The sequence below is a fragment of the Gossypium raimondii genome, chromosome 5, assembly GCF_025698545.1.
Source record: "Gossypium raimondii isolate GPD5lz chromosome 5, ASM2569854v1, whole genome shotgun sequence".
Classification (NCBI taxonomy): Eukaryota; Viridiplantae; Streptophyta; class Magnoliopsida; order Malvales; family Malvaceae; genus Gossypium; species Gossypium raimondii.
The window spans coordinates 9,517,854-9,543,632 of NC_068569.1; the positions used below are offsets into that span (position 1 = coordinate 9,517,854).

Here is a 25,779-nt window from a genome sequence, read left to right on the forward strand (position 1 = left end):
CAATTACATTAGCCTTTTTAACCCTCCATTAGAAAAGGTTACTCATTTAAGTTCTTCGTCCATCAAAGCGTTTTAATCCATAGATTAAACCAAATTCTGAAAAAGGCATGAAATTGTGGAGGAAGATAAATAAGTGATACGTAAACTGAAGTTCCAAAGGGAGAATCATTTTGTGTCAACTAAAATAGTGGCAGTAAAGCAGGGGGATTTTATAGTATCTATTCGTTTTGCATTTAAAAGAGAATCATTATTTTTTGTCTCACCATGTGATATTCATATCAGTTTGCACATGTAGTGATGGTATATCTATTGAAAGCCCTAACTCTACTTAGCTGGCCTGCCCTGCCCTGCCCTTCTTATGATCTTATGATCTTATCCACTCTCTTAATTCACTACAAATTAAATGCAGTATGCAATGCAGGTTCCTTCCAAGACTTTGCCACCTTGAAGTAATTCATTAAATTGTGAAAATAAGCAGACTGAAAAGTAAGCACCAATTGTCAATTGAGAGAAGCACTGAAAGCGAATCTAAGGATGGCAAATTTATTAGTGGTGCAGCGTAGGCATGCATGCATGCCTGTATTTGAAACACACCCGTATTAAAATCTTGATTTCCAAATTCCAAAACAGACCATAATGTTGTGAAGTTCAAGGCGGTTTCTTTTATTGCACGCGAAAGAAAAGTCAAGTAAACCATACTTGTAATCAACACTAGTGTAAAATGACACCTCACTTTCATGCATTCTTATATATAGAGAGAAATAATAAGCGAGGAGACGGAAACAGGAAGCAGAAATGAAAGCAAGCAGCTTAGTGGTTTTGGTAGTGTTAGCTTTGCTTTTGTTCACCCAAATTGCAACAGAGGCCAGGTCACATTCCCACCATAGAGGACAACAACAACAACTCAGAAGAAGAAGAAGCGGCGGCGGTGGAAGAACATCTTCAAACTGTGACCCATTGTTTCAGTTCCTGTTTGGAACCTGCGGTCAATGGCCTTTCTCAACATCTCCCTCTCCCGACAATCCTTTTCTTCCTAGAAGGCCTCCCCCTCCTTTAATATCTCCACCGTTGCCTCCGCCTTTACCACCTCCTGCTCAACCAATTGTTCAACCATCCCCTCCCCCATTACTCCCATCCCCACCACCTGTTGTCTCTGCTCCACCACCTTCATCACCACCCCCCTCCCCTCCACCTCAATCCCCACCACCACCACCTCCACCATTAGTGCCTTCACCACCACCACCATCAATCCCACCACCATCGCTAATCCCACCACCACCGCTAGTTTTTTCACCTCCTCCGCCTGATGTTATTCCCTCGCCAGTATTCCCATGGCTAAGTCCTCCAGACACCCCATCCCTTCCAGATCTCTCACCACCACCAAACGTTTTCCTTCCACCGCCAGAGGAAATTACACCCCCACAACCTGAGTTGACACCAGCACCACCTCTAATCCCTGCATTTTCTCCACCGGCTGATGAATTTACACCAGTTCAGCCCATATTTGCTCCTCCAACCAACCCGAACTTACCACCAGGCGATGAATTTACACCAACAACGCCATTTCTGCCCATATTCGCTCCACCAACAGATGAGTTTCAACCAGCACCGCCATTTATGCCTATAGTTTTTCCACCGCCAGCACAAGATCTGCCGCCTGATGTGACTATCCCGGCACCTCTAGTCCCCATATTTTCTTCACCACCTGACCCTCCACGACTTCCATTGTTACCACCAGAACAGCCCTTTACAGATGCACCACCCATTGATTCAACTGGTCCACCAAATGTCTTTCTGCCACCACAGGTGGTTCCCACAATCCCTGAGATTCCTCAGCAGCCGCTTCCATTTTCATCGACTCCAGCAGCACCAGATACGGGTTTCGTTGATCCAGTGCAGCCAATGTTGTCGCCTCCACAATCTTTCTTGCCACCGTTCCAGCTTCCCTCATCGTTTGATTCGCCACCTTTTAAAAATTAAACTTCCGTCTTATATTACACGGCATTAAATATATGTTTTTAGAATAAGGAGAAGGTAGTTGATGGATGCTTTTCCCTTGTTGAAAAGTTTGACTTGTTTTTATTAGGTTTGCTTTATGCATAGTTTTTCCTGTTTCATGTATAATATTTTGTTTACGTTCAATGGATATAGCAATGCACGGAAAGTTTGATTTAAAGAAGGAAGAACATGAAATCAAGTCCAAGACCTAATAAATTGGTCTAATTTTGTTGAACTAGCTAGTTGTATATTTTATAATTCAACATTAAATTTAATTTATATATTCAGATTGATTATTTCATTGAAAAGTTCAGTTGAATGGTTTGATCTGATTTTTAATTGATAAATCATCCATCCTTACTAGATTATTTTAGAAAAATTGACTTGATTATTTATAGAAAATTGATGAAAATAAATTAGGTTTTAGTCAAGGTGGGAGATAATGTCTTAAGTTCTAAGTTTTATGAGCATTTATTCTAGGTTTAAAAATCATGAACTTTCTATAAAATTAAAAATTTTAACTATTTACCAACTAAGCTTATGTCATTAATTTAGTTAAGTACTTAAAAATAGTATCAATTAATTAAATTGATTTGATCTGCCGACTGAGTCTTAGCTCATTTGACATCGAAATTGTTACTTGTACCAACTTAATTTTTAGTGGTGTCGAAAAAGCTCATTTTTGGAGCTGAATTGCTAAATGAGATGGTTAAGTTTGAAAGTGAAAATTCATGTGTCGTTACAATAGTGATAGATTAAATTATTTAGTAAAATTAGAATGAGTTGATTGATAATTATAGTATCGGGATTAAATTGCAAACTGACAAAAATGAATAAAATTGAATAAAAGAATAATGGAGGATTAATGTGACAAATAAAACATGGTGATAAAACAATTTAACCAATGTTTTATTAGCAAAGGAGAAAAGGATTTTGGTTCTTCATGCTTTTGCCGATACAAAATTAACAATCTAGGTGAGTTTTCCTTTCAAACTTTTGTAGATTTTGCACGTGCGAATCCTACTCTAGCCGACTCATTAATTCATTTTTACTATTATGTAATTTAGTTTAAGATATCATTGTTGAAACTAAGGTGAAATAGAAGTTGAATATCATGGATTATAGAGAATTATGTGGGTTAGATTAAGATTTGGTAAGTTAAATAATAAAATGTTGAACTTAGCTAGAAATTTAGTTAAAATTAATAATAGGATCAAACTGTTAAAAAGATTATGTTATGAATTGAAAGCTTGAGGTCCTTGTATTTTATTTATTGAGTCAAATCTAAATTCAATTGGATAGATTGTGTGATATAAGCGTTTGAGTCTTAGAGGAGTAAAGGACTAAATTGAATTAAATGCATTCATGTTTGATTTCATTGAACTATGTTGAATTACGAGATTAACGATGTGCCCGTAATTGTATTATCAAATGTAGCCAAAGATGATGTCGGAACATCAAAGGCGAAGGGAAAGGAAAAGATGAATGTTGTATAGCTTTTGTGATGTGTGCTTCTATAATTCAATTTCAATTTACTTTTGTAAATTAATTAGTCATTATAATCAATATGACTATGCATCAAGGTAATTGTATATTTCTCTTATGAATATTTTTGAATAATAGATACGATTGGTGATATTTGAAATAAATAATGAATTGTTTTGGATGTGATTATGAATATTTGAACATTGATATTATAATGATATATATTACAATGAAGATTATGATGTTAATGTCCCATTAAATGATGTTAGACGTACTTCTAGTATAGTTGGCATGCCATAGGGTCACCATTATAGTGATTAGAGAAGCACTGAAAGCGAATCTAAGGATGGCAAATTTATTAGTGGTGCAGCGTAGGCATGCATGCATGCCTGTATTTGAAACACACCCGTATTAAAATCTTGATTTCCAAATTCCAAAACAGACCATAATGTTGTGAAGTTCAAGGCGGTTTCTTTTATTGCACGCGAAAGAAAAGTCAAGTAAACCATACTTGTAATCAACACTAGTGTAAAATGACACCTCACTTTCATGCATTCTTATATATAGAGAGAAATAATAAGCGAGGAGACGGGAAACAGGAAGCAGAAATGAAAGCAAGCAGCTTAGTGGTTTTGGTAGTGTTAGCTTTGCTTTTGTTCACCCAAATTGCAACAGAGGCCAGGTCACATTCCCACCATAGAGGACAACAACAACAACTCAGAAGAAGAAGAAGCGGCGGCGGTGGAAGAACATCTTCAAACTGTGACCCATTGTTTCAGTTCCTGTTTGGAACCTGCGGTCAATGGCCTTTCTCAACATCTCCCTCTCCCGACAATCCTTTTCTTCCTAGAAGGCCTCCCCCTCCTTTAATATCTCCACCGTTGCCTCCGCCTTTACCACCTCCTGCTCAACCAATTGTTCAACCATCCCCTCCCCCATTACTCCCATCCCCACCACCTGTTGTCTCTGCTCCACCACCTTCATCACCACCCCCCTCCCCTCCACCTCAATCCCCACCACCACCACCTCCACCATTAGTGCCTTCACCACCACCACCATCAATCCCACCACCATCGCTAATCCCACCACCACCGCTAGTTTTTTCACCTCCTCCGCCTGATGTTATTCCCTCGCCAGTATTCCCATGGCTAAGTCCTCCAGACACCCCATCCCTTCCAGATCTCTCACCACCACCAAACGTTTTCCTTCCACCGCCAGAGGAAATTACACCCCCACAACCTGAGTTGACACCAGCACCACCTCTAATCCCTGCATTTTCTCCACCGGCTGATGAATTTACACCAGTTCAGCCCATATTTGCTCCTCCAACCAACCCGAACTTACCACCAGGCGATGAATTTACACCAACAACGCCATTTCTGCCCATATTCGCTCCACCAACAGATGAGTTTCAACCAGCACCGCCATTTATGCCTATAGTTTTTCCACCGCCAGCACAAGATCTGCCGCCTGATGTGACTATCCCGGCACCTCTAGTCCCCATATTTTCTTCACCACCTGACCCTCCACGACTTCCATTGTTACCACCAGAACAGCCCTTTACAGATGCACCACCCATTGATTCAACTGGTCCACCAAATGTCTTTCTGCCACCACAGGTGGTTCCCACAATCCCTGAGATTCCTCAGCAGCCGCTTCCATTTTCATCGACTCCAGCAGCACCAGATACGGGTTTCGTTGATCCAGTGCAGCCAATGTTGTCGCCTCCACAATCTTTCTTGCCACCGTTCCAGCTTCCCTCATCGTTTGATTCGCCACCTTTTAAAAATTAAACTTCCGTCTTATATTACACGGCATTAAATATATGTTTTTAGAATAAGGAGAAGGTAGTTGATGGATGCTTTTCCCTTGTTGAAAAGTTTGACTTGTTTTTATTAGGTTTGCTTTATGCATAGTTTTTCCTGTTTCATGTATAATATTTTGTTTACGTTCAATGGATATAGCAATGCACGGAAAGTTTGATTTAAAGAAGGAAGAACATGAAATCAAGTCCAAGACCTAATAAATTGGTCTAATTTTGTTGAACTAGCTAGTTGTATATTTTATAATTCAACATTAAATTTAATTTATATATTCAGATTGATTATTTCATTGAAAAGTTCAGTTGAATGGTTTGATCTGATTTTTAATTGATAAATCATCCATCCTTACTAGATTATTTTTAGAAAAATTGACTTGATTATTTATAGAAAATTGATGAAAATAAATTAGGTTTTAGTCAAGGTGGGAGATAATGTCTTAAGTTCTAAGTTTTATGAGCATTTATTCTAGGTTTAAAAATCATGAACTTTCTATAAAATTAAAAATTTTAACTATTTACCAACTAAGCTTATGTCATTAATTTAGTTAAGTACTTAAAAATAGTATCAATTAATTAAATTGATTTGATCTCATTGAGTCTTAGCTCATTTGACATCGAAATTGTTACTTGTACCAACTTAATTTTTAGTGGTGTCGAAAAAGCTCATTTTTGGAGCTGAATTGCTAAATGAGATGGTTAAGTTTGAAAGTGAAAATTCATGTGTCGTTACAATAGTGATAGATTAAATTATTTAGTAAAATTAGAATGAGTTGATTGATAATTATAGTATCGGGATTAAATTGCAAACTGACAAAAATGAATAAAAATTGAATAAAAGAATAATGGAGGATTAATGTGACAAATAAAACATGGTGATAAAAACAATTTAACCAATGTTTTATTAGCAAAGGAGAAAAGGATTTTGGTTCTTCATGCTTTTGCCGATACAAAATTAACAATCTAGGTGAGTTTTTCCTTTCAAACTTTTGTAGATTTTGCACGTGCGAATCCTACTCTAGCCGACTCATTAATTCATTTTTACTATTATGTAATTTAGTTTAAGATATCATTGTTGAAACTAAGGTGAAATAGAAGTTGAATATCATGGATTATAGAGAATTATGTGGGTTAGATTAAGATTTGGTAAGTTAAATAATAAAAATGTTGAACTTAGCTAGAAATTTAGTTAAAATTAATAATAGGGATCAAACTGTTAAAAAGATTATGTTATGAATTGAAAGCTTGAGGTCCTTGTATTTTATTTATTGAGTCAAATCTAAATTCAATTGGATAGATTGTGTGATATAAACGTTTCGAGTCTTAGAGGAGTAAAGGACTAAATTGAATTAAATGCATTCATGTTTGATTTCATTGAACTATGTTGAATTACGAGATTAACGATGTGCCCGTAATTGTATTATCAAATGTAGCCAAAGATGATGTCGGAACATCAAAGGCGAAGGGAAAGGAAAAGATGAATGTTGTATAGCTTTTGTGATGTGTGCTTCTATAATTCAATTTCAATTTACTTTTGTAAATTAATTAGTCATTATAATCAATATGACTATGCATCAAGGTAATTGTATATTTCTCTTATGAATATTTTTGAATAATAGATACGATTGGTGATATTTGAAATAAATAATGAATTGTTTTGGATGTGATTATGAATATTTGAACATTGATATTATAATGATATATATTACAATGAAGATTATGATGTTAATGTCCCATTAAATGATGTTAGACGTACTTCTAGTATAGTTGGCATGCCATAGGGTCACCATTATAGTGATTTGCTAACCATCGTCGCTAGGCAACCCGAGATGGTAGAATAATCACATATTAAAACTCATCATTGATGGGCAACCAGGGATGACAGAATAAAATAGTCCTAATTTTAAAGGGACGTGGACTTATTCGATATATATAGATCCAAGTATTCATTCTATTGTCAATCGTCGAATAATAGGGGCCAAAACGAATAATCACGAGAATTGATAATGAAATGTGAATTTAATAAGAAAGTTGGAAAAATGATATGTTGAGTTAAAGTAGTAAATATTAATGTAATTGATACTTGTTATATATAATTACTTTAGTTTATTCTTAATAAAATATATTTGAATTATATTAGTAGCACTAAGTATTCAATACTCAACGTACAATTTTGTTTATTTATGTGTGCAGGTCTTGGACGAGGTTTTCTGTAAGTTGAAATTTCAAAGCATTCATTCTCAACAACTCATCTCAAGAATAATTTTGCTACCTCTTTTGTATGTATATACGTGTTTAAGTTGGAATGACATGTACCTAGGTTGTTTTAGTCATGTTGTTTAAATTGCCATTTTGGTATATTGATATTTGGTCTATGAAGTTTTATAAGTTGAATTTTAATCTTTAATTATTAGATAACTATACTAGTTTATATAAGTTTGATTATGAGAAATAGATGGTTAAATGTTGGTGCAGTGGTGATTATGATTTGATGATGTTTGATTATGTTTATATATGTTAGATTGATGGTGTTACTTTGATTTGAAGATTAGGTACACTTAAGGTGCCATTTGGTTTAGTTTGGACCCTTGAAATGTGCATTTAGGACAAATTTTATCATTGTGTCTCGTAACCATAGGAACAAAATTTACTTTATATTTTGACATTCATGCTCAGTGTCTCGAGACTAGAAAATTCTATTTAAGTCTCGAGATAAGCGGTATTCGTCTCGAGACAAGTAAACTTTGAAGCTAAATTAGTTTTGCCTTGATCCCAAGTCTTGAGATAAGAACCTTTTGTCTCGAGACATTCAAACATTAAAGCTAAATTAAGAAAATAGGGGAGACTAGTCTCAAGACCTAACCTCGAGACACCACCTCTAGTGTCTTGAGACATGTTGACATCAAAGCAAAAGTACCTAAAATAAGATAAGGCCTTTTTCTAGAGACAAAATATTGAAATTTGATAGTCAAGTTTGGATTTGAGTCTTAAATCTATGAATGATGATAATTTAAATCCTAAAGACTATGAATGCATATGTGTGTGGGTATGATTGATGATTTAAATTGGTTTGAATGATAATTATGATTTAAATTTTGTGATTATATAAATGAGATAGCTTGAGGTGCTTCGGTAACATAATTTAACATCATGTATTTGGGTCCTACAATCAGGTTAGATCTGGGATTTTACATTGACAATGCAGGAGGATGCGGGTTTGAGCGTGTTCAAACGTGTTTTCCTCCTATTTAAATATTAGATAGGGATTATAAATAATTTTAGACATTATATAAAAAAAAGTCATCTTACATTTTGACATAACATTTGGCTAGTAAGCGTTTCTTTAATTATCGATCTTTATTTTGTAAACATTTTTACATTTTCTTTTATCAAATTTATCACTTCTTTTTATGACATCTTATATATTAGATAGATATATTGTATATTTTAAAATTATAAAACACAATAATTCAACTCAATACATCAATAAAAAAAATAAAATTAATATTACAAATATTACATTAACCAAATTCAAAACTTATCTATGATAATTTTTTAACAAAAATAACATGTAGCAATAAAATAAAAAAGATTTCGTGTTGTGGACTGAATATTAGTTAAATTGATGTTTATATTGTTGTGAGTGTAAAATGAGGTGGTTCGCATGTATCTTCCTATCCAAAAAGCAGGATAAATTATAAAAATATTTTTAGGGCCACGCCACTATTCCTATCCCACTTGTTCGTGTTTCGGCCTAAATGGAGCCATGGTAACCATTAGTTCAAAAAACAATTCAAATGAGAAGGAATTGAGTTGTAGGTTTTGAAGTATTAACAAAAGTTTAATCACTGTTTCCTTTGGCTCCTACCATTGAAGAGACATTCATTTTTTTATTAAACGAATTCAAAAAGAATTATTATTTGTTAAAAAAATTGTTGATTTAATAACTCTGCATTAGGGAGAAGAAGATGGGTGAATGGAGCCTTGCAAATTTAAAAAGAAAGAAAAAGAAGAAGAAATGGTTTGGATCTCATTTTGTTTAAATTTAAGTGGGTATAAAGTAATGGACGGTTATGGTGAATGGGCAATAAGGTTAAAATTCAAAGTGATTTATTTATGGATTTGTGATTTATGTATAGTAAAACTACTGTATCCATATTTTTTATAATTAAATGTAGAATTTGAGATCAATTTTTAATTTCCTGTGGCTGGCCTCGCATTCAGTTTCTTCCCCACTAAATCGAGAATGGAATTACCAGAAGAATGTTGGGAATCAATATTCAGTTTCTTAGAACACCATCGCTACTTCGAGCCTCTTTCTTTAGTCTGCAAAAGATTTCTTTCCATCACCAATCATCTCCGCCGCAGTCTCACCATCACCGACCCTACCCTTGAATCCCTCCCTCATCTCCTCCTCCGCTTCCCCAATCTCACCACCATCGCTTTTCGTGATTTTCACGGCAATCTCGATTCCGTTCTTTCCCTCATTTCTCAGTCTGGGTTGCCCTTGACCTCCCTCGACGTCTCCTGCCACAAGTGTTTCCCTTTACTGGGTTTGAAATGCTTGGCTTCCAAAATTAGGATTTTGACGGAATTGAATTGCTCCAACATTGGGTCTTTGAAAGACTCTGATTTGATTGAGATCGGGAATTGTTTCCCTTCTCTTGAAGTGGTTGACATTAGCTACCCTGACCATGGATGTGGGTTTTCCCCTAATGGGTCATTGGATTCCAAGAGCTTTTCGGGTTTGGTTACAGATTATGGGATCCTCGGTTTGGCCTCGTCGCTCACGAGACTGCGCAAGATTGATCTTTCCGGTAATACCTTTATAACCGATCAAGCTCTTGTTAGTTTATCCTCCAATTGTATGTTTTTGACTGAAATTGGGATTCGTGATTGCGATTTCATTACCCAGAACGGGATTGCTTTGGCTATTCGTAAAACTGGTAATTTGAAGTCGATTTTCATGAACGGAATTGGAATTCCTTCTATAGATGTATGTTTTCTGGATTCCTTTTCCTATGCCAGAAGCTTATGCGAGCTTGATCTCTCCAATTCGTTTATATCCGATGAATTGTTGTGTTTAGTAGCTGAGGCAAACCTTCCGTTAAACAAGCTTGTTCTCTCTCGTTGCTTTTGCTTCACATTTGATGGGATTTATTTTCTCTTGTCCAAGTACCAGTTCCTTGCATACTTGGATCTTGAAGGAGCAAATTTTCTCAATGACGAGTCCATAATAGAATTAGCCAAGTTTTTTGGTAATTTAACCTTTATAAACCTTAGTTTATGCTCTAAGCTTACCAATTCAACCTTGTTCAATCTTACGGGAAACTGTCCATTGCTAACAATTATCAATATGGAGAGAACAAACCTAGGGGTGGAAGCATTTCCAGCTGAAATCGTGGTGAATCCTCGAGTCAAGTCGTTACATTTGGGTTGGAATAACAATTTGAATGATGAATGCATGAAAATGGCTTCCTATGTTTGCCCCAATCTAGAAGTACTCGACGTTACCTACTGCTCGGGTATTACGGAAGAGGGCATCTTGGAAGTTTTGAAGAGTTGTGTGCAGATTAGGTGTTTAGAGATCAGTAGATGCCAGGGCGTTAATAATCTTGAATTGGACTTTGAACTTCCTAAACTAGAGGTTTTGCTGGCAGAGGGGTTGGCAATTAACGATGAGGCATTGGCTTCAATCGGGAAGCGATGTGGGCGCCTATCCCGTCTGAATCTGGAAGGTTGCTTGAATGTGACTGCCAGAGGAGTTGAAGGCGTGATTGTGAACTGCAAAGCATTGAAAGAGATGAACTTGAGATGGTGTAACAATGTGAGTGTAGACATTGTAGCTTGGATGGTGCTTTCAAGGCCATCTTTGAGGAAGATTACCCTGCCATGTGGTTCTGTTCCTACTGCAAACCAGAGGAATTTTTTCCTGCGCCATGGATGTTTAGTTTGTCAAGGCTAGCAGCTTTTCGACACACTCCATTTAAGTTCAGATTTGTGCACAGTTAACATGACGAAACAATGTGATGACTAGAATTGCATCTCATATGAACTAGTCATTTTCTATTTCCGTGTACTTTCTACTGCGTTGCAACTCAACCTAATTGTTTGATACTTTGCATATAAAATATGTTGCTATGATACGTATGTTATAATATATTCATTTCGTTTAAGACTCTGTTTCATTTTATTTGTTTGATTGTTAGTTTGTATATAATATACTCCAAATTCTCCACCTCATCTGATTGCCAACACTTTCCACTCCCCACAACTATCCTTACATCCAAAAATATTTTTTTACTGATTGTAATTTAACCATTATTAACACTCGGTCCTAGTGATACAATAGCTGAATCTCTCATTAACTCATGGAAATTGAGCTGGCTATAGATGGATGAAACCAGCTGTGAAAGCAAAGATACATATAATATCCTGAAAATCTCTCTCTCGAGTTTCACCCACGGCTTTCCAGGTCGATTTGAAAGGAAATTAGCCCTTTTTGAGTTTTTTCCCGTATGCTTATGTAAGCTACTGCTAATTAACAATGATGATACCCATCTTTTCATTCTTTCAGTCTAAACTAGGTTTATAGTCTGGCTAATAGGTTTAGTGAATCTGAATTAACCCTCTTACAATTGAATTTGATTTTTATACTTTTCATTATATATATTTATTTCAATTAAGCAAAACTAACTATTTATTTTAATGTATGATATTTCAGAAATTATAAATTATTTACACAGGTAAGTCAAAATTACATTTTAATTGTTATTATATTCTTTATGTCCAGTTATCATTTTTTAGAAACCTCATACGAGTTATTATCAATTAAATGAACACGTGAATTAGCTAGTAGAAGTGTTATTTTCTTTTTGTAATAATTGCACACAGATCATTACAAGGCAAAGACATGAAGACGAGATTAATAGAGTTTCCTGGTCGAAGGTTTAGAGAGCGGCAGATGATTCGCTTAAAATGTGTATTGTTCACTAAAACACTGTAACATCGAATTTGCTTTAAAAAGGTACTACTACTACGCCAACAACAGAGAATTATTCTTGGGAGTTTAAACATACACAACCAGAACTCCTAGTAGAAGATTCATGTCATCATGCAATAATAAACCATTACCACTCATCTTCGTTTCGAGGACATTCCACTGGTTTTGCTTCCAGCGTACCGTCACCATCACTTTCACTTCCAGTTCAACACAAGAGAAACCCACCCCGAGCACCAAAAAACCATTAAGATGAAGCTTTCATAGCAGAACAGATTACGACTATATTGTCAGATTCTTTCTATATCTTCATATATATATATATATATATATATCTTCCTAGATTTCAACTTACAACCCTGAAAAAGCCCAGATAGGTACTTTGCTTCAATGCACCATGCAAAAGGAAAACATAAAAAAGCATCTTGGCACGCACCATCATTAGTTTCGGTTACAAGTCTCTAGAAAGAAACAAAGGATTAAAGTAAATTTTTAGAAACTGCTAATAGGGAGGAACTGGCATTGGCCGTCATATTAAACCAGCATTCTTTACTTATTTGACGTAGTAGCCTTGCTAGTAGTAAGTACCAAGCCCGACTTCCCTTTCCCTTCATTGCCACCAAAACTACTATCAGAACTGAAGAGCTGATCCACGGAGGTCACCACTGCGCATTTCCTCACTGTTTTAGCTTTACCTTTAACCTTCTTTGCCTCTGAAGATGAAGACGAGGTGGAGGGTGATGCCAGAGCTGGCAAAACCGATGGAATTTCGAAGTTGGTCTTGGCTTTCGACCCCCTCAGCCGCCTCGCCGCCGCATCATACGCACGTGCAGCCTCCTCTGCCGTGTCGAACGTGCCTAGCCAGTGCCTGCACCGTCCAACACGATCGCGTATCTCCGCCGACCATCTTCCCCACGGCCTCTTCCTCACACCCCTGTAGCTTTTCTGCACTGAAACACTACTACCGAGGTCTCTCTTGTTCGCCCCGAAACGTTGCGACACCGAAATGAAACCTGGCCTATCGCCATCGCTGCTACGGTTGGATGTAGTGGGGTTGGCCTTGTTACCGAAGAGAACGTGCTGGCCAACCACCACGGCTATCCCATCGAGAACTGGCGGCATTTCTGGACCGGATTCGATCGTGGTTTCAACTGCATTTTCACGATTCTTATCAAAGCCATCAAGTGACAAAACACCAGCGAATTCAGTGCAAACGGGTGGATAGTTTCGCTTGTAAAAATAGGTCGGGGCTATCATTGAGGAACAAGAAGGGAATTGTGAGGAACCCGCGGGGCGATCGCATGGCCAAGACGCTTCAGACGTCTGTGGCGTATCGAAGAACGGAACGGCTTGCAAAGAACGGAAATCTACCATCGCGGGGCTTTGCATTGGAAGAGGTGGAGTAAATGAGCAGACAGATATGTAGAGTTCGATAGGTGTGCGTAACATTAAGTACATTTATAGAGGAGAAACAAATTATTATTTAATTAAATTAAAAGAAATTATCTAACCCATTACGTAAATTAAAATTATTTTAATTAAGGGTTTAATAAGATTTGATTTTGGGTTTGGAGATATTGCTGTCAATGTCATTGTCGATGAGACCGTAATCCGTAATATTTACGTTGCCATATCTCTTGCTTGATTACCTATTTTGTTCTTCTATTTCGTTGTAATTTACAACAAATGTATGCTTGAACACCTTTTTTCGTAGAGGACAAAAACGTAACACGACAATCATGAAAATTAAAGTAAGCTTATTTAAGGATATCATTACATATAAAACAAAAAACAAACTAGAAGTGTGACTAAAGTTGATTTGATGGAGTGGAAATTAAGAGGTTTAAAAGGTCAAAAATAACCCTAAGCCCTAATTGAATCTCTAGTTTCTGGTCGGGGAGTAAATAGACGAGGGTCATGATTGTGAATGAAGTAAAGATGATGGGCAATCCAGAATTTGGGGAGAAACTATGGAGTGTAATAGGGTATTTAATGTGTGTAATCCCTAGGGTACTTGATGGGTTAATAGGCGTTGGATTGCTTGGCGTCAGCTTGGCATCAAAAGATTAGATTGTTTGACGCTCTGACTCGAGATATGTGTCGATGATGCTTTTCATCATACTGCTGTAAATTTTATTTGTTTTACTGTACATTCTTGATTGAAATTAAAAAGAATTACGAGTTAAATTTATATTTTTTTCATAGAGAGTGAACATGACAATGATGTAGTAATATAAATGCAGTTATTATAGATTTATAATTTTGAGTCGATTTTGTTGATGGTGTTTGGTGGAATCTTATAACCCAAAACAAGTTCTAATCTAATTTTGTATATGCAATTCAATATTTAAATGAGCGAAAATTCTAAATATTTCTTACTCCTTAAATCTAAAAAGCAAGTAGCAGAGAATTAAGCTGTGAATATCACCTTTGTAACATTATTATTTAGGATGTGTTTAGTTAAGTAAAAAGTGGAGCAATAAGTAAAATTTTAGTATGTTTAGTAGAGAAAAGAAAATGAGAAGAAAGAAAATAGAAAGTGACATTTTTTTCATCTTTATACATTTTTAAATATTTTATTTTCTTTCATTTCATTTTCGCTTCTCTAAAATAATGAATGGAAAGAAAGATATTTGTTATTTCTGTTTCTTTTATCTCTCCTACCAAGTATATTCATTTTTCGCTTCTCTAATTTTCCAATCTTTCAATTTTATCCTTACAATTTTTTTACTCTACCGAGCAAAACCTTGATCATCATTTTTAATTTTGTCCGTTTGAATTAAATCTATTAGTAATTATATGGTCGATTAAAATAGATTAAACCGGTTGGTGTTTACTTAATAAAATTTTCAATTGAATTTTATATGTATCATATTTTATTTACTTTTCATGTATTTATAATATAAATAAATATATAACTCAATCCATTACATCCATATACAAAAATCCATGGATGAACTTAACCAACAGGTCAAAATTTATGTAGATAGATTTTATTATTTAAGTGTAATTTGATAAATTAAAATTTAATAATATTTTGAAAAGTAAATATTATTTTTAAAAAATAAGTATGGAATATAATTAAATAGTTTGATAAATGTAGTTTAAAAAAATTAAAAGTGAATAGCGTTAAAATAAATACAATAAAACAAAACAAAAGAAATTAAAAAATCAACATTAAGCTATAAACAACTCTCATATATTTATCATTTTCCATATTTTTATAAAAATGTTATTATTTTTTATAAATTATCAATCTACTTAAAAATTCAACTATTAAAAATCATTTTTATTTGATTTAATAATTTCAATGAATAAATGAATTATTTAAAATTTTAAATCTAATGATCCAACTTCTTTTTTTTTTTAAATAAAATGATGGAACTTGCTGACTAACAACTGAAAAATCTCTATATTAAATGAATAATTAAAATTTTGATATACTCAATTACATAAATATAATAATCAATATTATATAGAAAGAGTTATGTTTGGGTTGCCGTGCCATGTTGGCTAAAATAATAAAGTGGATGCATGGTTATTACAGGGAAAGAATTGGGAGTAGGTAAGGTGCAGCGGAGTAGCCGTGTGGAGACTGTTGAAGAACCGATGTGTAAGTGGGAGAAGGGCACGATTTTGATCAAGAGATGATGATTATTCGGTTCGAGTCAAAATGGCGTATCTTATTATGGACACACGAAAGGTCCACATCATATGGTTCATGTCAATCACACCTTTACTTCTAAAGTTCTAATCTTTTTCCCTTCCTTTTGGGTTTTACTTGGGCCAAAATCTATTGAAATTGACCAATAAAATATTATATCAAAAGTTTTCTGCATCTTGTCCGATTCACATTCTTCAATTTTGTTTAGTTTAAATGTTAAAATTTTAATTTTATATTTAATTTTAATTTAATTATATTCATAAATTTTTAATTTTTATTTAATTGTACTATTTTAAAATAATTATATTTATTTATGGTTTTATTATAAACATATAGTTAATTAAATAATTGTTTAGAAAAATACGATGAATATTTGTATTAATATTACGTTAAAAAATCAATGTCAAAAAAAATATTAATGACAGTACACAATAAACTTTATAATTTAATCTATGTGTAATTTTAAATTTTTTAATAATATATGGAGTTTTGGATTTTTTATTATATTAATACTAAAATTAGTTTTCTTTTTCAAAATTAAAATACCCATCGTCCATAATAATAATTAATTTCCTCATGACGGATAAACCGCAAGCCAAATGTATATACAGATATGTGTTACCATATTAACTTCATTTATAAAAATGAGAATTTTCGCAAACCATAAATGACATAATTTTTCCTTTGGAAAAAAAAATCGGTTTGCATGTTCCAAGTCCCAAAATGCATCTCGATATTCCTCATTGACCAAAAGGAAAAAAAAATCTCGATATCAATTATCAAATACTTTGACAGCAAAAGGACAGAAGCAAATCGAAGCAGCTATGTTGTTTCGAGAAAAACATACATTTTTAAAATCCAAATCCGAAGATACAAGATCACAAACTATGTTGAAATCAGACATTAACATGCATAATTAAACTAATAATAAAACAATTTTGTTCTGTGTGCATGTGTGTTATTAACTTATTTTATTATTCCAATTTGAAGCATAATCATGGAATAGTGGATCAGTGCTTGCTACTTTTCTTCCTAGTCAAGCTTTAATACGTTGGAATTTGGATTTTATATTTGCGAAATACTTCTTTGGTAAATGTAAAAAATGGAAGTAATTGTTTCTTTAAAAAATCTTAAAAGGAGTTTATACTCCAAGATTTGTCACTCATCTTCATGTAAAAAATCTATACATGACCTTAATCAAGACAAATAAAGAAACTGTAATGCATTTAGCATGGTTTTTGCAGTATTAGTTTGGGAAATAATCCATGCAAGAATCTCTGGAAACACTAAACACAAGCAAGAGAATAGGAGAAGGTGAGATTAGGGTTGTTGGCCACTGGGATACCCTCACTTTGATATTTGAAGAAACATTCGCTACTACCGAAAAAAATTAAAAAAGGAATGTCGGTCTTGAACTCTATATCTATGAAGATAGGATTTGGGATGAATGTTGTTCCCAAGAGAAACTGGGTTTCTGATAATGAAGCACTGCCACTGCACGCCCATGGGGGCTGACTGGCTTTTTATAATTAGTTTACGATGATTTTAACACTAATATCATATTCATTGGACTAAGCGTTCTTCACTTGCCACGGAGTTTTAATGTTTAAAAAGCTTTGGGGTTTTGGGGAAAGAAATTAAGAGAGAGAGGAAGTGAAAGTGTGTGAGAAAATCCCCAGAAGAAAGAAGACAAAGAAAGTATGTTATTATGATATCTTTATGATTCTTTTACATCGAAACCGTGTATTTTAGTGTAAAGTAAAATTAAAGTCGCTGTTGGTTTGGCTTGACTTTTGTGGTGAGATCATGTGAGATGCTACAAACTTTTGTAATTTCCTGGTTTGGGACCATTGATGAGCCACTTCTGAATATACCCATGTTTCCTTTGCACTAGAACGGTATGTTTCTGTCTTTTTTATTTTTTGACGGTAAATATGAAACGTGGTCAACCAAAAAGGTGGATTTGGTTTACCTCCCCCGGACCACGACGGGTCTTGTCAGTACTGTTTTGTGCCTTAAAACTGAATGCTGGGCTTTGCCTATGTCAACTAAGAGCAAGCTCGAGTTTCAGGACCACGCCCAGTTCTTGGAACCCCCCTTCCACTGGTACTTTTTTACCTTGAATCTTTGATATTCAAACACTAACTCTGGAACTGTACAATTGTAATTAGGCTTGACACAAACCCCCACCATAAACTGGCAATGCCGATGGACACCTCTATATGTGTAAATTATCCCCCCCCCCTCCATGTAAAAAAACTATATTTTATGAATACTTACGAAAACAATAAAATTAATTAGTGCCACACTCACTTGCCAGCAGACTAAAATGTAATATTTGATAAATATTCTTTATGCAACGAGTCACTATTCATTGTTGTCAAGAAAGTCTTTGAGGTCGTTTATTTATTCTTGTCGGGAAGCAATGGGAGCCGAGGCCTTCCAAAAATTTTGAAAACATATAGAGCATACATATTTATGTGTGTTTATATGCTAAATGAAATTAAATTAATAGCCTCAAATTAATCTTGTATCTTTTATATTTATATTCTTGTTTTTAATTTATTTTTGACAAGATTAGAATTACATTTGTTATTTATCTCTTGATTTGTAACTGGTATTCTTCTGTTTCATCTTTATATTCACATGTTTAAGCTGTTGATGACTGGATCCATGAGCTACCCTAATTGTTTAATCTTCTTCACGGCCCCAAAAATCAAACGACAAAGATCCACCACTGAATGCCACCTAATGTGATCCAACACAAATATATCATGTACATTATAGCGCACGACATCCTTGTTTTTTTATATTTCTCCACTGAGTAACATTAATTTAAAGATTTGGCAAGCAAACCAGAGAATAAGCGAATCTAAACGTTGATCCAATTTGGAGAAGCTACGGGCACTGCAAAACATATGTTTACCAATACTAATACATGTTATACCATGCGGATCAAAATTACAAGGGACTTGAATATCAGATATCCAAAAAAAATTTATCATAACCCATGATATATTTAATATCCTAATCCCAAAGTAATCTAAACTATTAAAAAATTCAGATATTCGATTTTTTACAATCAATTTGCATCCTATAGATGTTATTTAACATATATTCTTTTAATTACTTTCTCTTTTTCCTTTAATCATTAGTGATTTTTTTTCTCCAAGGAACAAAAAAAGGGGAACCCATGATTTAACCAATTTCAAGAAGCACTATTTTTCTGGAAGGAGCTTTTTTCGTTGCTCACCCATCCTTGCTGCTTGTTCACTGTTATCGTTCATTTTCATTAGAAACTGACGATTGCTCTACTGCCTTCCCGGCTGCTTCAAGCTGTGCCATCAACTCTCTAAGCTGCAAAGTCAGTGGAAAAAATAGCCCGCAGAATATTGATAAATAAGTAAATTAAGTAGACCTGGCAATGCTCATAACACAGATACAGAAAAGAAAAGCAACTGCAACAGACAAATTGCCAAATTCTAAATAAACAAGCAAACTTGACTATAACAATTAACAACAGTGCACTAACTCCGTTTGAATATCCAAATAATACCTTACCTGATCCTCCAAGGCCTGAATTTTATCACCCTTCATCCTCAAAACCTTCTTTTCCCTGACAAAGTTTAACCTCAACGTTACATCAAACAGAAAAAGTCACATTCACCCGTACTAGTTCATTATGCATTTGAGTTGAAGATCGAATTACAATTTCCACATAGAATCGGTTTTCATGTAGTTAAAAGTTACAATTGTAAGCATCCACAGTTATCAAAACCACATAACACAAGGTTTCCCTCTGTAGATCCATATGAAAAGATTTTCTAACACCAGGACTGTGTACCAGCAATACCTCTAGGACCATAACATGTTATTAGAAACCTAAAGTGTATTTTAACTGATTTCATCACCATCATACATGGTGAATTGAAACCTTTCCCTTTTCTCATTGATGTTGACAGGAGAATTTGCCCAAATACATGCTTTGCTTACCAAGAAAATGTAAAATGACAAAAGAGTCCAGCCAGCCAAATTAACATCTAATGATGAACAGCATCCATCTCCAACATTCTCATTGCAATTTATGTGATTATGAATTGTGAAGGGACAGACATCCAACCCAAAAATACAGTAAATGACAAATTGATGGCAAAAATCTGAAGTGTTAACATAAGCAGAAATAAATGTCTGATATAACTTTTCAAAAGTTCATTGAAAAGTTACAAAGGTCCCTTCCAGTTTAATAACATCAAAACATGTCAAAGACAACAGCATGCAAAAAGTTGTTGCTGTAACCTACAAAAAGTGCTAGACTCTAACCATACCTCTTTTCAACTTCCAACAGCTTTGCTTTCCATATCTCCTGGTTTTTCAAAAGATTCTCGTTGAGCTGCAGACAGAAACAGCAAATTTCGTACTTAATTAATGTGTTAAAGAAAATAGCTTTTGAAACCAGCCAAAAATTTGTGGATAATCTTAAGGTCAAGAGCTTATTACTCACATCCTCGAGAAATTTCTTTTCCTTCACACATCTTTCCAGCTTGGCCTGCATTTTCTGCCGCTTTTGCATAACAGTCTTGTTAAAAGCATCAGCAATTGCCCTCTCAGTTTCTTCATTTTCTTGTTGAAGCAAAGTCTCAAAATACTATAATTAAATCAAGCTCGCGTTAACTGTAAGCTTAAAGAGTAACTCTTTCAATGTTACTAAACAAGGGAAGCAAAAGCTTACCACTTTTTGGTTCTCAAGCTGGGTGCGAAGTAGTTCATTGTATTCATTAACAATCTGTAAAAGAAGACCAGAATATTACACAAAAGCACCAAAAACAAAAGGTGAAATAAATAAATATATATATATATATATATATATATCCAACCTCAGTTTCGCAGGTCAACATAGCCTCATTAACTCCAGAATCTATACAGTGACAGCTCCCGCAGCCATCACTAGCATGCAGACAGTGTGAATTCAATTCAACTAGCTTGCCATCAGTTTTGGATTGAATTAGTCGATGAACATAATTATCACCAGCATAATCCCAGACACGCTGTGTTTCCAGTTCAAGAGAATAGCAGTGTTGTGTTTCTTTCCAATGTATTATAGCATGCCCCCCTTTATACCTACATTAATATTTTGCTTCTAAGAAACAGCGCAACAAATATAAGAAAACGTTGATGAGAGAAAAGAAAAATTTTACCTCCCACAGCCAACAAAACCACAGATGACACAAATCCAAAGGTTCTCTGAAGTCTGACAGATGAAACATTTTGACTTTTCAGGCTGCTGCTGGCAATATCGGCATACCTGCAACAAAGTATTTGACATTCAATATACTTCAATTGTTTTCTCCACATTAAGAGCAGGTGTATGAAATGACTTTCATAAGATACAACAGCAGTATGGTCGCAAATGACCGAAAAAGATTAAATAGTAGAAAGAACAATCATATTCACTTACTGGACAAGAAGAATCAGTCCATTTTGAAATGCAGGAGCAATGGAAAGAATGATTACAGATGGTCGTGAGGATCCCACTAGCATCCTGGTCTAATCTCTCTGTAACAGAAGGCAAAAAAAAGACGAATATGATGCCATCTACAATTTCCTGTCCTAAGAATATGCACTAAGCTAGTGAAAACTAAATATGATGATTAGAGACATAGAACTGCCTTAAGGAAGTATGCAAGAAAGAAAGGAAACAAATAGGCAGTTAATGGAAGAAGAAAACAGAGCACCAAGGAGAAAATCATTGAGGGTATTTTGTGGCATATGGGGTGCAGCCTGTTAGAAAGATGCAGAACAGAAGGATATTGTGTAATGGTTTGATCTGGTTAGCACATCAGTACAAATTCAGAATCAGCAACTTTGGTTTGATCTGGAATGACTCAACTAGAGGACCAATACTTTATCTCCTTACCGCCAATCCAGCAGAAAATTCAGGTCTAACCAATGCCACTTGAATCTTAACAATTTTACTTTGCATAGTGGATACAGTTGACCATTAAACAGGCCAGAAAGAGAACTACATAATTTTCCTTATTATTTTAGTCCACCTGTGGCTAGGGCTTGGCTGCTTTAAATCGAAAAGTCCTTAAAATGGATGTACAAAACCAGCAGTTAAAGTCACAATTCTTCTCAACAATTTCTTTTTCTTCTTTCCAAAAAATTTGATGATATTGGTCTAATCTACAGAAACTTCGCGATTAAGAAGTAACGAAAAAGGGTACCATATAGAGAAAAAGGAATATAACTTTAAAATCAAAGTTGATGTAGGTACCTAGACAAACTGGACACGAAGGCTGCTCAGTCGAACTTGCTGGGGGAGACTGTACATGGTCAAGAGAACCGGTGTAGCCTGTGAACTGCACATCCAGTGTAAAAAGCACACGGCAAAGTTCTTCCTAAATAAACCCAAAATTAGTAAAATAACTCACTTAAAAAAACAATAAATAATGACATCATAATAAGCATAGATAATTTAATTAACCCTATACTTTCCCAACAAGAAAAAGAAGCCCTACCTCAAGTGAATTAAATTGTCTGTTGTTAAAATGTTGATAAAATTTATCTGTGGAGTCTTGACTATCAAATCTTATCAAAACACTATAACGATCCTCCATTCCATCATTCCTAATCATCACCATCAAAGGCAGCAGTAAAAACTCAAAATCTCAGTCAATGAGCAAGATCAACTCTCATTGTAAAAGCATTGTCTAAACAAAGGCATATTAATGCATATTATGCCAACTACAAACATTATAGTAAATCATTGACTATCGATTTCAGAATGGATGATATAATTTTGAAATATGTCAAACCATTTTTTACCTGACAATTCTCATCTCCGATATGTGATGGATAAATGAAGCACAAAACTGACAGAAATCAGCGTATGTCATGTGGTTCGGCACCCCTAGAACACATGCAAGAGGTTTCCTTTCAACCTATAAACATATAAAATCATATCAAATTGCAGAATTAACAGTAACTCCATCAAACTCTCCTAAATTAGTTGAAATTTCAGCAAAATGAAAATGAAAGCCGGAAGATCCTTCTGCACGCAACAAAAAGAATGACTGAGATTTATCAAAAAATGAAATAAAAATTTAACGGAAGAGCTTACGGGAAGGGCGGATACGGTGTCATTGGAGAAGAGATGCATAACTCCACGCGTCTCTTCGATTCTAGGGTTTCCAGAAGAGAAAGGGATGGCCTCCGTATTCATGTTTGGAGATGTTAGATCGCCGGAGATAGCCGTCTCTGACTGCCGGAACTTCTCGTCGCTAGTCAACGTTCTTAAGCTTGATGAGATAAATTTATTTCTTTAACTTTAGGGGTTTAAAAAGAGATTAATGGAAGTCGAATGAAATTTGTGAGTTCATACCGAAACAGAGAGAGAATGGGTTTCAGTTCTGTGCGAGGGACATCGCGCGGCGTGTTAAAGTATCCAATCAGAGAATGCCACGTCAGAACAGCCGCCAATTATAAGTTTCGTTTAAGCAGTACTAATTAACCATAAGGTCGGGGTTTAATCCCCATTAAGATTTAATTCAAAAAATTAATTACTCATACCAACAATAGAAAAATGAGATGTTCAAACCTATCGGAAATTCGTGTGCTCTTTTCAACTCAATATTTATTTCTAATTTTGAGATATTTAATCATGTATTTTTTTGTTTCAAACTTTTGGCCGAATTCATAACTCGTATAACTTTTTTTTATTAATGTTGCTGGCAATCATTAAAAAAAAGCAAGATAATTTTATATATAGATTTTATCGTTAAAGCCTTTTTTCATTTATAATTAATTTTATATATAGATTTTATCGTTAAAGCCTTTTTTTCATTTATAATATCGTAAATATAACCTATCAAGTAATATTAAAAGCTATTTTTTCCGTAGTTTCTCTAAATACTACTTAATGAAAATGCATTATTAATAAACTTATTATGACAGTAAATCTTAGTTTTAATTCACATAACTCTATATAAAATGATAATCTATTTAAGATATTAAGTATAATTTAATATAGGGCTAAAGTCTAAATAAATGAACTATAACACACCAATAATAAAAAATATATTTAAAAAGAATGCAATTCAAATTATTTATATCATATATAATAATTACTGTTATTTTATATTAATAAATTTAGTTCATATTTATTTAAGATGAAACATAACAGTAAAAAATTGCAAATACGATTAGATTACTTTTAATACAATCATATAATAATTAAAATATATAATTTCTACGTATTACTTTATTCAATCTAAAAGTATTCCATTATAATAGTATTTTTTTATATGTATATTTAGAATTTTAAGATTGAATTTGGCATCCCATTAAATTTAGATAAATCATAAATAAATAAAATATTTTTAAATCGTAATATGTATATGTATACAAGTAAATAAAGAAACAAATTAAACTTGGGCCGCAACCAGCCCAGCACGGTCCACAAACACACAGAAAGAAGGAGAAAAAAAAGGAAAGTAAAAGAAAAAGCCCGCTATTTTCTCTCTCCTTTTTTTAAGGAGAGTCCTTAATTGGATATCTCGAAAGACAAGTTTCAAGGCCGAACTCTAGTACACTTGAAATATTTTACATAAATGGAGCTTTAACGTATGCCAACTTTGGGGTTTTAAAATAATTTGGGTAACTAACCATGATTATGTTTAGATCTAAACTCAATCTAAATGTTTGCAAATGAAATTTAAGACCACTTCTTTCGATCAATTATTGGTCACGTAGTCTCTGTTATTTGTTTTACTGTATACATGCAGTGTTGGCTAAGAACTTTAAACAACACAGAACAGTAATTTGCATGAAGAAAGTGAAACATCCCATGCCCAAAAAGGAAGTCTGGTAGTTAAGTTTTTTGGGTGATGAAATTTTAGTTTACTCTCTAATGTCTTTATCTCTCGCGTAAGAATAAAGAATGAGAAAGAACTTCCAAAAAACTGAAAAGATTCAAGGAACCTACACTAATCTAATTCACATGTGAAAAATAATGGATTAAAATAATATATTGACCACGCGCATATTTGGAAAAAAAGGTGATTGTTAGCATTTTCTTTACGTCAAGTCAAAGGCATCGAAGGTATTATTATTTTTATTTACTTGATAAGATTCACTCGTACATGGCTTAATATGAGTGAATTACTGTCCCCTAACTACTTTTTAATTATTATTCTTCATTTTACGGTTGTAGTTGCTTACTTTAGTCACATTTCTCGCATGTTAACTATGGGATTCGTGTTTGATTGAATTGAGTGAAAATTTTTTGAGTTAATTGAGTTGACGAATCTTATTTTATCATTCTAATTATTCAATTTAAATTTTTCAAATCAAGTCAAATAAAATAAAATTCAAGCGAATCGAATCGAGTAAAATTGTTTGAATTAAATCAAAAATTAAACTTGTCAAATAAAATTATTGTTACAAGATACTAATTTCATGTTATAGCACATAAATTTGAAACCATATATATTTGGAAAATTTTTCAAAACAAACTTGAATCATTAATTAACTTATTTAGGTCCCAAAATTATTATTTTAGAAAATTTTAGAAATCTTTATTTTCTTTATATATTATTTAAAATTTTATAAATATTTTGAATTTTTGTAAATTTCGTTGGGAGAGACTAATTTGCTCATTTTCAAAATTAATAGGAACTAAATGATTTGTTATTCGAATGGTAAAATTCAAATATATTCAAACTCAAAACTTGAATTACTTATTTTGAGTTTACTTGAATAATTTGATTCGATTTAACTGGAAATTCATTTTTTTTCGAATTGAATGAAACAATA

General features: G+C 33.9%; 5 protein-coding genes across 7 annotated transcripts; 3 read left to right on the forward strand and 2 right to left on the reverse strand.

Annotated features, from left to right (window-relative positions):
- The first annotated feature begins 795 nt into the window (after positions 1-795).
- On the forward strand, positions 796-1,980 carry LOC105766781 (leucine-rich repeat extensin-like protein 3). Its single transcript, XM_012586353.2, has one exon. The coding sequence runs from the start codon at positions 796-798 to the stop codon at positions 1,978-1,980; it is 1,185 nt and encodes a 394-aa protein (XP_012441807.2).
- A 1,982-nt stretch (positions 1,981-3,962) lies between these two features.
- LOC128041015 (leucine-rich repeat extensin-like protein 3) lies at positions 3,963-5,525 on the forward strand. The gene has a single exon (XM_052630293.1). The coding sequence runs from the start codon at positions 4,017-4,019 to the stop codon at positions 5,274-5,276; it is 1,260 nt and encodes a 419-aa protein (XP_052486253.1). The 5' UTR covers positions 3,963-4,016; the 3' UTR covers positions 5,277-5,525.
- A 3,893-nt stretch (positions 5,526-9,418) lies between these two features.
- On the forward strand, positions 9,419-11,478 carry LOC105767769 (uncharacterized). The gene has a single exon (XM_012587336.2). The coding sequence runs from the start codon at positions 9,549-9,551 to the stop codon at positions 11,265-11,267; it is 1,719 nt and encodes a 572-aa protein (XP_012442790.1). The 5' UTR covers positions 9,419-9,548; the 3' UTR covers positions 11,268-11,478.
- Positions 11,479-12,514: 1,036 nt separating this feature from the next.
- Positions 12,515-13,712, reverse strand: LOC105767775 (ethylene-responsive transcription factor ERF084). The gene has a single exon (XM_012587344.2). It carries the CDS (start codon positions 13,689-13,691, stop codon positions 12,852-12,854), a length of 840 nt encoding a protein of 279 aa, XP_012442798.2. The 5' UTR covers positions 13,692-13,712; the 3' UTR covers positions 12,515-12,851.
- Positions 13,713-18,885: 5,173 nt separating this feature from the next.
- LOC105767773 (BRAP2 RING ZnF UBP domain-containing protein 2) lies at positions 18,886-23,372 on the reverse strand. Of its 3 annotated transcripts, none has more exons than XM_012587339.2 (12): positions 23,087-23,372; positions 22,792-22,907; positions 22,485-22,593; positions 22,241-22,364; positions 21,422-21,519; positions 21,162-21,268; positions 20,841-21,084; positions 20,696-20,749; positions 20,468-20,611; positions 20,292-20,356; positions 19,528-19,582; positions 18,886-19,323 (listed from the first exon to the last, which is right to left on the reverse strand). In XM_012587339.2, the coding sequence occupies exons 1-12, from the start codon at positions 23,186-23,188 to the stop codon at positions 19,243-19,245; spliced, it is 1,299 nt and encodes a 432-aa protein (XP_012442793.1). In that variant the 5' UTR covers positions 23,189-23,372; the 3' UTR covers positions 18,886-19,242. The 3 variants fall into 3 exon arrangements, with proteins under 3 accessions (XP_012442793.1, XP_012442794.1, XP_052486252.1); XM_012587340.2 differs by having other exon boundaries at positions 19,523-19,582; XM_052630292.1 differs by having other exon boundaries at positions 22,792-23,017; positions 23,087-23,371.
- Positions 23,373-25,779: the final 2,407 nt, after the last annotated feature.